The sequence below is a fragment of the Protomyctophum parallelum genome, assembly GCF_964188405.1.
Source record: "Protomyctophum parallelum genome assembly, chromosome: 5".
In the NCBI taxonomy this organism is placed as follows: Eukaryota; Metazoa; Chordata; class Actinopteri; order Myctophiformes; family Myctophidae; genus Protomyctophum; species Protomyctophum parallelum.
The window spans coordinates 52,518,679-52,530,601 of record NC_139702.1 but is presented as its reverse complement, the minus strand read 5'-3'; the positions used below and the strand labels follow the sequence as shown (position 1 = coordinate 52,530,601).

Here is an 11,923-nt window from a genome sequence, read left to right as displayed (position 1 = left end):
CAAAGGTTACTGAACTATAGCAGCAACATACAGTAGTCAGTACAGAGGCTTGTTAATGTTTACATGGTGCAGCCAAAACAGGGGGTCCTCAGGGTAAGGGTACTAACGTGGTATAATTAGTTTTTTTCTTCAAAATGAAATTGAGAAAACAAGAAAATATCATGTTTTATTTTGAATGAAATGAAACAACAGGCCTGTTTTTCGTTATTCTGAATGTCTGTAAACGTTAGAGTATAATTAAATACCGTACTCCGAAATCAGCCCCTGTTTGACATTCAGAATAACGAAAAACAGGCCTGTGTTCTGTTGTGTCATTTTAGGTTTAAAAATAAAACATGATATTTTCTTGTTTTCTCAATTTCATTTTGAAGAGAAAAACGAATTAGGTTATACGTACCCTGACGGCTCCCTGATTCATCTCTCTCTCTCTCTCAGTCAAGAGGTCCTCTTTGGCCTGAAAACATTGAAGTGCTTTCATGGACTGGGACCACAGACTGTATAGGCTGGGATTTATTATGTAATAATAATATAAAAGGTTCTATAGTGAGGGACACACATTGCTGGCCATTGGAGTGGCTGCACCACTCAAAAATAATCTACTATGAACAGGTTGAAAAGTATCTTGCCACCAAAAAACTAATGTACGAATCTGGCTTCAGAACATCCCACTCCACTAACACATGCCTCCTCTATTTGAGCGACTACATCAAACGGCGTTGGATGCTGGCAAATACTGCGGCATGGTCATGCTGGACCATCAAAAGGCTTTTGACACAGTGAACCACTCCATACTGGTTAACAAGCTAAAAACAATTGGTTTTGATAGCACATCAGTGAGCTGGATGCAATCCTATCTGGAGGGATGAGAACAGATGGTGTGGGTGAACGGAAAAAAGCCAACCAAAGAACAAGATTCCTACACGATCTCCTCACTGGTCAACAAAAACACCTTGAAGACCCCGCCTAACAGGAGCCCTCGTACAAGGTTTCTTCGACTATGCAGTACACATGCACCTCCTGGTACCAGGTCCACAGCACCTCAAAGGCCCTTAAAACAAGGCTCCAGACTTCCCAAAACAAACTGGTCAGGCTACTACTGGGCCTCCTCACCCCCCAAACCCACCTCTCCCCTGCCCACTTTGACAGGCTAGAATGGCTTAGGGTTGACGACAGAGTACAGAATCTTGCAATGGGTCTGGCCCACAAATTCACTACACCACCACCAAGATATGTACCTGTCTAAATACTTCCTTAATGTCAACGAAGTTCATACCCACAACAGCAGAGGGAGTTCAACAAACCATGTGCAACCTAGATTCGGCACAAACAAGGGACTAAATTAATTTCGCTCCTATGCCACCAAAATGTGAACGCCCTACAACATTCATCATGTCATTAAGACATCCCTTCACTCCTTCAAAACTGCTCTCAAAGGGTACCTACGGAGTAGGCTACGGACAGCTGCAATTCTAAACACACCTTTTCCCCTCACTGCATGTTTTTCCCTTTTTACCTCCTTTTATGATGATTTCCTGTTAGAAGATAGATAGAAGTGTATATTTGTACGTCTCTAAATGTTCTGATTAATTGAAAATGGTGGACCCTATTGTAAACAAGTGTAATGCTTTATGGTGTCGTCCAATGTTAACAGTTTTTGTATTGAGTTGTGCTTGAAATGTACATATTCTGCATACTGTCAATCACTTCACTACAGTATAAAAAACATTGATCTAATTTTGACCAAGATTAGTAATACTGTCTCAAGCTTTCTTGTCTTATCCATAACTCTATGGTCTTATCCCCACAAATATACAGAATGTTCATGTATATGCATTTTGTATCATTGTTTGTATATCTAAACAAGCAGTCCAAACAGACCTATACACAAAACAAAAACACTACATCCACTCGCTGACTTATTAGTATCCAGATTGTTTGATTAAAACAAAAATCAAAGCTTGTCCATTTAAAAATATATATATATATATAACAAGCTCTCCAATCATTTAAAGTGAAAATGTATCTTTTATTGGTACCATACATTAATTATCAAGGGCAAAAACTAACCAAATCAAAAAATATATATCAAACAATGATTTTCTACAGGATTTGTAGAGGGTACAAGTCACCATTAAAACACAATCTTAACTGTTCCTGGAAAGTAAACTGCTATGGAGCTTAACAGAGCTTCATCTTGTATTTACAGAAAGAAAAGAAAAAGACTACTGCGATCATGTGAATGAAATTGAACTTTATGGAAGGCTGGTTTTAGAAGATATATTTGTGGACGGGTGGCGCCACCTTGTGGTTGATGTAAGACTGCACAAAAACAAGAACAAAAGGTACAAGAAATCTGTAATTTCAGCCAGTGATCAAACATGGAATTAATTTATTAGCTAATAAAGTTAACCTTGGCATAAAGTTGAAATTGGCAGTACACCGCATCATGATAAATGGAAAGAATGAATATCATTACATGTGTGTAAGAAACAAGATGCAATAGAGTGAATATCTGACAATAAATAGTAATTAATGACAAAAGTAAATGGCAACATGCCAAAATTACCTCTCAATGGTGACTGTGTACCCCTGGGTATTTTTGTCATTTAATTTACACAAGTTTTAAAAAAGAGGGAAAGAGGAGAAGTGGGGAAAGAGGAAGGGAGAGGGAAGAGACGAGAGGGGGGTGGGGTCATGAGTGTTTTTTTCTCTTTTTTTCAATTTTCTTTACATTAGATCAGGATGGCTTTAGGTAAATCTAAGTAAGAATACATTTTTATTACAGTCAGGACAGAACTTTTGCTACTACCTTAAATATACAAGCACAAATACACAAAGTCAAAATCTTCCAAAAAGGAAAGAAAAAGAAAAAGACAAAATAAAAACATCCACACTAAAATTATCTCTCTTTTATAAACATAAAAGATAAAAACAATATATTTTTAGAAGGGGGTTGTGGGGAGGGGAGGCATTAAAAGTCCTGTGTTGCTTCCTTGGTCTGTAGCTTTCAATCTTGGTAGAAAATAAAAAATAAAAAAGTAACAACTGAAATGAAGGAGTTACGTACAAATTAAAAACATTCTAGGGAAATAGATACTGGTATAAAACTCTTTAAAGGTGTAAGTATGTGAGCATGTCAGCATGTGTGGTTGAGTGTTAAATGCTCTATGTCCGTTTAAAAGGATGTACTTGCTGAGAAATCAGAGAGGGTTTGAGCACTAGGATACTCAAAATCCTTCAATCGTTATTATGTATATGTACTTTAAGTACGAATGTATGTGTTTTATGTATGTGTGGGTTTTAGTGTAAGACGATTTCCTAATGCCACCATTAGGTTCTCCCTACCAGTGTTTTGAGTTGTAATGGAATCTTAAATTGAATTCTGGCTCACTCTGCTCTTAAGTATTGGTTTCAGACTGATACGTTTTCCCTCTGCATGCACGCAGGCACACACACACACACACAACAGGACACAACCGTAAACACATTCCCTTTTGCCAGTAACATGGAATAAGCACAACCTATCTATAAATGGGGCAGAACCAGAGTTTAGAGCCAGTTGTGTTAAGAGGGCAGGTGAGCCAGCGCCATAGAGTAATAAAAGGATAGAGACCGAACCGGAGTGTCTGCCTCCCCCCCGCTATTCATTTCAATAGAAGTTGCTCAGTGGCATTTTGAAGCACCCGGAAGAGTGCCGGAAGTACAATTATAACTCAATGGCTCGAGTGAGCGGAAGTTTAGCCTAGCCTAGCCTAGCCCGGACCTCAAATTTGAGGTCCTGGGATGACGCACGTTACGCACATGAACGTCCGTCCACCTCCATGAACGTGCTGCAGTTCCACTTTTTGCCAGTAGATCTCCTACCCCCCCCCCCCCCTCCCACACACACACACACACACACACACACACACACACACAAACACAAACACACACACACTTAGTTGCTTTATAGATGTGTCACTGTTCTGGAACTACCAATAGATTCTGTTCCCCAACACAGGATTGTGACTGAAATCCTGTCACAAATCACAATCTAAGCTCTGAAGTGATAAGTGAGCGAGACAAATGGTTCGGGGCAGAGTCAGGATTGAAACAGATGGTTGGTGCATTCAGGGGGGTGTGTCTGTATCCATGTTGTTGGACTCTGCGTGCGTGAGCTCCATTCCAATGCCTGTTGAAATCTGGACTCTGGTTCCTGGACAAATGTTCCCCGTGAGATGTGCTGCTGGACATGTGTGTAGGGGTGCGTGGCCGGGCTGAGAGTGTGATGTTTTGTTTACGGTTGAGGGACTCAGTCTGGGCTCTAAAGCTGTACCTGCGAGGGAGAGTGTGGCTCTCGCTCTCCTGTTACTTGAATAGGTGGTTCAGGTGGATTGGGAATTAGAGTGGAGTGTGTGTGTGTGTGTGTGTGTGTAGAGGTTATGGGACACTGGGCTCCAATGCCTGCTGAATTTGAGCGGGGGTTGACTTTATTGGGGCTCTATTGCGATGCCTGTGAGGTGGGGTTGTCGCTCTTGCTCTCCTGGCTACTGGGCGCCTTGTTGTTCCAGGGCGAGTTGGCCCCCAGTGCTGGCGAGTTGTTGAAGCTGTCCTCGTCGTCGATGCCATTGGCCGCGTCGAACTGTGTGTTTTCCAGCCGCGTGATCAGGCGCTCGTCCTCATCGCCAAACTCTCCTCCCATCAGAGTGGGCTCGCCAACCACCATCACGTCCTGCCAACAAGGGACAAACTATTATTAATAGGGGTGTAGCTCGTTCATTTTTCTTGATAACGATCACCTTATCGAGCCGAGCATTTGCTATTATTTTGTGGAAAGCTGGGAGACAATACATTCTGAACAGAACCTTATTTTTATTGGCCAGTTCAACCCAGTTGTGAGAGTTTGTATGCCATGACACACACACACACACACACACACACACACCTCTTTATTTTAACCATATTATCCATTTTACTAGGACCTTGAAATACAGTACATTTCTAACTGACTGTTAATTGTGTACCGTCACTTTAAAAGCGTAATGTATACGTCATCGTAAAAATAGCCAATCTACAAGCTCACACTGCGTCTGGTTGCACTGCGTTGTGAGCTTGTAGATCTGCCTTACGATAGACTGAGAAGTCGCACATTGAATTATTATTAGAACTCTATGGCAGGGAGAGAGTTTTGAGTGTCTTTCTGGGCAACAAGCACCACACGTGTTGTTTGGAAGAGGACGGTTATTCCGCTTGCAGCAGCCGAGGCTCCCGTGTTGTTTCGACTCGGTGCAGACATGCAAAGGTATCGCATTTGGGTTTGACAGATGCCTATGCATTGTCAAAAATGTCCCTTTCGTGCATGTTAACAACTGTTAACAACTGTGCTACATTATTACATTTAGCTCCCCTCTTGTCTTTTTAAACATGAAACCAAACCTTTTTCACTCGTTCCACCATAACGCAACCACCCGTCGCGTCTCGGCCCCTTACCACCGTGGCCCAGTCAGTTTAGAGCTTGCCCAGTTTAACTTCGAAGAGGAGGCGAAAAAACAAGAAAAACAAAAGATAGCCTACTTTGGCAGCCCTTGTGCATGCACATTTCTGTTAGTAGCAAACTACAGCATGTAAGCCGCCTTTGTTTTAAATTGTCCCCATTCACACGTCCGCAAAACCGTTCATAACCTATCGGTCGGAGATGCACTACCACCCCTGTCAATCATTTAATCCACGCTATGCACCTGCCCCTTATTATATAGCGAGCGGCCCATGACGGCAGCTGCTGCGGCTATACCAGATAACATGCTCGACAAGCCAAAAGTGTATTGATACTTGGGTCTCGATAAATGCAGAACCGGGTTTGTAATAGACAAACAAAAACGGCAGGAAGGGATAGTATTGTCGGATAATTCAGTACTCCTATAATATAGAGGTAATAGTACTACATAAATGTAGCAATTATTACATCATACCAGTATTACAAAAGCAAATTAAGCTCATCCAGAGTGTCATCTAAAAAGGCATAAAACTGTAAAACGGCACGTTTTCTGGGGTGGGGTATCATATTGGGGTCCAGCCACTAGGTGGAGCTGGAAAACTCACAGGGACCTGGCTGGACAGAGGGAAGCCGCTGGCTGGACTCTTCTTCTTGCTGTTACTGTTGGTGTTGTTGCCTCCTCCTCCACTGATGGTGCTGCCTCCAGACATCTTACGCTTCCGTCTCTTGTTGGCGGGCTGTCTGGCGGGCTCAGCTGCACAGGGAGGGAACAGGGGGGGGGGGGGAATTAGGAAATACCTCAACAGGGTGGGGACCAGTGTTTGTTGTTTGTGTGAGAGCTCAGGGAGGAAGTTTGTGAGCAGCACGATTGTGTTACGATGAGAGAGAGAGAGAGAGAGAGAGAGAGAGAGAGAGAGAGAGAGACAGAGACAGAGACAGAGAGAGAGACGTAATGACACGGTAAAATCCTCAGTTAGCAAAAATGTACACAAATGGACTCCATCTCTACACTCAGATTTAAATTACCATTGGGTATTTCACTGTGTGGCGAGTGTACAATTGGGTATTTTACTTTTATTGGGTATCTTATTATGTGGTGACTGAGGTGGTCTTTACACGAGAACGGTGTTCATAGAAAACGGCAAAATAAAGTATCATTTGCTGGGGTCCCTTTAGACGAGAACCACGTTTTCAGGAGGTGAAAAGTGAAAACACCTTCCAGAGTGGAAATCTTTGAGAACGCAGTTTCCTCCCGTCTCCATGTACACAGGCAAAACGGTGAATCTGCAAAACTCACGTCGGCTCACCACGCATATGTTTATTACATTGATGCAGAGCCATGTATGATATAATGGAGTTCCTACAATGGCAAGCCTCCCTCCTCGCCTACAAAGCGCCGCTCATCAGCGATGGTGAATGTAAAACCATGATGTAAATAAAATGCCTTGATAGGCGGCAGCAGCGTTTATGTAGCCCAATGTATTATAAAATATATAACCATCCCGTGGCGTGCTCTGCCTGCATGCTCCGGCCTGCCTGTCAGCCTGTGTGTCACTCGATGCGTTTGTAGAAAGCAGGCAGCGTCGCAGCAAGCGACGGCCACAACCCCATGGGGTCTGGAAGTGTCATTCAAAACCCAGATAGGGTTTTGAATGTCTGGTCTATTTGGCAGCCCGTTACCGCCACCTAGTGACATTATAGTGTTTTCATATAGTGTGTGCGGGACTTTGCCGTTTTATCTGGAGCCGTCTAAAAGAGGCCTGAGTGAGTGTGCACGTGTAAGTGTGTGAACGTGCAGGAGCTCCCACCTGGTGGGGCCACCATCCTCTGCCACTTCTGGAAAAGGCAGGTCTTGAGGCAGTCTCTGGGACTCAGGCTATACGTCTTATGTCTTGACATGAGCTCCTGCATGGGCTCCAGAATCACACACAGCTGGAAAGAGGGACAAGCATCACAAGACAATATTATTAGGGAATATTGCAAATTCAGAGCGTGTATACAAAATACATTGGGGATTAGTGGAATGAAAACACAAGCGCCCCACCGGAAGAGGACTGCTGAGGGCGGACCAAACAGGCAAACATACTGTTATATTGTGCCCCCAGGAGCAAATTCAAGGAAACAAACAGCAGAGTTTCTTTCCCTTTTTTGCCAAGGGGTTCCCAGATTGTCAGTAGTATGATACATACAATACAATACAAAAAACTCAGTAGCATCAAATGAATATTTACAGAGAAAGGTGGGGTGGGGCAGGGGGCAGAGGATACTACCACGGTGTTCAAAGGTGTTAAATTAAGCCCATTTTTATTTTAAAGCCAGCTATTCTTTTAGGTTCATTTTGAGTTTGGGTAAGGATTTGAGATCTTTAATGGGTTTTGAGATTGGTCAAATGAATAAAAAAGGAAAAATAAATAAAGTCCATTGTGAGATAAATAAGTCTATAACAATTTCCAAATTGAAGAAACAGCCTTTAGCTTGAGAGAAAACCGTATTCTTGAGTTCTACCTTAAATCTGAAGTGACTCTGTGGTAGACCATGTAAAGGCCTTCACATACAGTATAAAGGGCCTTTCAGAAGTGATTTATTAGACGTCAATGACTTGGCAAGCCTGAAATCCTCAGGCAGAGCATTCCAAACATAGTTGAGCGTGAAGGTGGTGTATGTACTATGACGTGTGTGTGTGTGTGTGTGTGTGTGTGTGTGTGTGTGTGTGTGTGTGTGTGTGTTTGTGTGTGTGTGTGTGTGTGTGTGTGTGCGTGCGTGCACGCTACTCACTCGGAGGTAGTTGAGGGTAGAGTTGGACAGGCCACATCTGGTGATGTTTTTAGACAGCTGGTCCAACATCTGGGGGTCTTGGGCCTGAGACAACAGTCAAAGAACACAGGTCAAAACGTCGTCACACATTGTACAGTATAAGACACGCACACTGCTGTTATGTCCACTCACGTGCATGGCCAGTATACTGCGGGGGATGAGTTCACGATGCTGTCTGATGCTGAAGTGCCACGTCTTTATCCTCATCATGTCGTCAAACATGAACTCCAAGTACAGGCGACCCTCTACACACACCTATACCAGAGCAAAAGGAGAGGTTAATTTTTAATTAACTAATATTAATTTCAATATTAACCATGGATGATCATCAGATTGTAATCACATCAAATTAATATACAAATTAGAGATGGAATTCAGACATTAAATGTACCCAAGGTGCACCTAAGTTTCTGCTAATGATTGTAGGAAACATTTTATCCAAGTATTATTTATTAATGATGTACTATACTGTATTCATGTGCACGACAAGTTCCAGGTTTTAGGGTTCAGTTAGAGAAGTGGTTCTCAACCTTTTCAGGCTGTGACCCTCGCCAAAATAATCCTATTTGAACTGGGGCAGTACAGTACAGTACAGTACAGTACAGTACAGTACAGTACAGTACAGTACAGTACAGTACAGTACAGTACAGTACAGTACAGTACAGTACCACTAACTTCAGACGGCTCTGATTTTTTATAGTATAGTTTGTTCATTACTTTTGGTGCAGCCAGTAATGGTCTTTTTCAGGTATTAAAAAGGTTTTAAAATTCCATAAATCGTCAATTCACTGTCATCTGGGGAACCATCCAAAATCATGTGGGGACCCACAGGTTGCGAACCACTGAATTAGTGTACATATCTGAGGCTAAAATGATAATGGTCAGTCTGTTGCTAAATGCTGTGGTACACAGTACAGAGTACACACCTGTGTGAACATAGGCTTGCCATTCTGGGTGACCATGGTACATTGGTCACAGTCCAGGGAGACAAAGTTGTTGTGGAAGGACTCCTTGGGGTGTTTCAGTACATAGTAGAGCTCAGTGGCACCCCCTTCAAATATACTCCGGAAATACCTTGGAATCAACGTCCGGCCAATCGCTGAGAGGGGAGAACACAGGAAGTGGGAGAAGAGAATGTAATTTGTAATGAGTGGTTTTCTTGTCTTTATTGGGTATGAGAATCTGAGGAGAATATGGAAGGAAGGGACTGGATGGGTTTACTGATACAAAGAGATAAGGATACAGCACTAAATAACAATACTGTTACAACAAATCTAGACAGCTTAGAAAAAGATGTGAAACAAACAGGTTATGGAGAAAAGCTTAGTTTGAACATACTTTAGAATTTTGTCAGAGTTTACGGGACACTAACAGTTTAAGGGTTGTACTAGTTGAAACTGTTCCAACGTAGGCATAAGTTACAACATACAATCGGATACCTAGTCCTTAGTAGATGTAAAGTCCTCCATAAAATAGGGTTTGAGATGGCATGTCTTTTTGAAGGGTGGGATGACTTGGAGGACGAGGACTAGTGAATCATACATAATGTGTCGCATCAGCAATGCATTCTCTGTGACAGATTACAAATGATGTTGGCCTGGCTTGGACATTTATGATTACTTAGCGCTTTGTTTTTTCACAAGCTGAGATAGAGGATTACCAGCCTACTGGCAGCAGACTTGCAACATGACACAGAAATGGGTCTCTCAGTACTGCCCTACAAATGTCTCCAAGAACCAATTATTGATCAGGTTAGGTTGTTGACAAGTTGCAAAAAGCCGTTTCAATATGCATTGAAACAGAAAATGTAATTTTGTGAAACAATATTTTGATTAGTGTAGTACTTTCAGCATATTGTTTACCATGGACTTTGCACCCTAATGTAAGAGAGAACTTGCATAGAGTTGGTGCAACAGCTTCAGGTGTTTTGCGGTAGGTCGAGTGAGGGTTTCCTTTTTTGTACAAGCAGTGGAAAAGCGGTGTCTTACTGTAGCGTTTGGGCCCGTCCTCCAGGCAGAATGTGATGGTCAACATGGCGTCATCTTCAAAGAATTCTGTAGTGAAGGCATCCCACCACAGGTTGTCACACTCCTACACCGATACAAAGAGAATCACACATTAAAACTTGTTAACGGTTCAAAACATACCCTGTTAACACCCATTTGGGTGGTTGGTTGGGTCACCTTTAAATGGTATTGATAAGATATTGATAAAAGATTTCAAGCTTTCTCCTTTTGTATTGGACTAGCAAAATTCATTCGTGGCATGTGTATTTTGTGAAAAGATTTAAGTAAAACAAAATAAAATATTAAAAAAAAAAATCAATCAAATCAGTGTTGACAATGTTTGATGCTCAGCCACTGCTAACTGAGTGTAAGTGTATGTGTACAGTATTTGTACCTCTGTCCAGTTCTGTAGCCGTTTGTTAAGCTCAAATATTCTGTAGTCTGTCTGGTTGCCGTATGGTGTGTGCCTCCTGGGACACCGTAGATGGAGGAAAAGAAAGGAGGACAAAAGAGGAAAGGGAAACACATTTTTAACCAATGAATTTCCAAAACTTTTCCAGAATATTTAACCCAATTTCCAGGCCTATATAACAATCATTCAGCGCAATAATGAGTAAATGCCCTTACTTGCAATGCCCAAAGACAGGCAGTGGCACAACAATAAAGCATATAATATATAGAATACATCATTCTATTCCAAAGTTTGTGCCAAATGTTTTGCTACACCACCTATCCTAGGTATAGGATCATGCTATAGCATGTTGTGAGCTTACAGATCTGTTATTTTTGTAACATACTGGTACACATGTGGCTGCAATCACGCAGCCCGTTTGGTGATTAACGACTTATGTTAAATATTTCGTGTAATGGCTTTTTTTTTAATAAATTTTGTATTCATGACAAAAACAGTATTCTGGCATTATGAATGAATACAAATTAAAAATAAACACAAATACAGGATATTATGTATAAACATAGTAAAAGAAGAAACATAAAGATTAACAAACAAAACAACCCACCCTTCCCTCCCAGGACCAACAATGTCACAACAAGCATACCTGTGCCACATTTCTTACCAGTGTAAAAAGGGAAAAAAGGACTAGATCATATTCATAATTTTATCTGTTAGACCTCACCAAACCGTCGACGCTAGGTGGCGTCATATCCCAAGTCTGTATAAATACGTACCCCCAACTATACTCCGTCTATATATTGGTTGATTCCTACGGAAGCCTTTAAACATTGGTCCGGTTCCTATAGCAACGCCACAGCGTTCCAACTATGGGATTGCAAATATATTCACAGTGCAAAGCAGTTGAAAGGAGGATTTTCAAACCGCAATAAATCGGATTCTTAGATCGCTGTCCATCCACATTTCGGATTTAATTTGTGCCTTTTGTACCGCGACGCTGCTGCCATGTTAACCCATTCTGACCTGAGATCAGATTCATACGAGGTTTCCGCCGGACACACACTGGTCTGATTAACCCATTCTGACCTGAGATCAGATTCTAAAAAAATGTCAGCCGTTCTTCGATTTTTCAAAAATAGCAGACCTACAAGCTCGTATCGCGCCACTCGGTGGCGCGATATGAGCTTGTAGATCTGCTATTTTTCAATAGCTAAAGCA

General features: G+C 41.9%; 1 protein-coding gene across 8 annotated transcripts in view; it reads right to left on the bottom strand.

The window, feature by feature from the left end:
• Positions 1 to 3,910: 3,910 nt before the first annotated feature.
• Positions 3,911 to 11,923, bottom strand: part of ldb1b (LIM-domain binding 1b) — a 38,437-nt gene continuing 30,424 nt past the window's right edge. For all 8 annotated transcript variants that reach the window (XM_083764904.1, XM_083764906.1, XM_083764902.1 and 5 more), the window contains 8 exons: positions 10,688 to 10,763; positions 10,276 to 10,378; positions 9,214 to 9,386; positions 8,420 to 8,542; positions 8,249 to 8,332; positions 7,282 to 7,405; positions 6,079 to 6,227; positions 3,911 to 4,711 (listed from right to left, as the gene is read on the bottom strand). In XM_083764904.1, the coding sequence (XP_083621030.1) occupies positions 4,481 to 4,711; positions 6,079 to 6,227; positions 7,282 to 7,405; positions 8,249 to 8,332; positions 8,420 to 8,542; positions 9,214 to 9,386; positions 10,276 to 10,378; positions 10,688 to 10,763 (1,063 nt within the window). In that variant the 3' untranslated portion in view covers positions 3,911 to 4,480. The remainder of the gene's footprint in view (positions 4,712 to 6,078; positions 6,228 to 7,281; positions 7,406 to 8,248; positions 8,333 to 8,419; positions 8,543 to 9,213; positions 9,387 to 10,275; positions 10,379 to 10,687; positions 10,764 to 11,923) is intronic.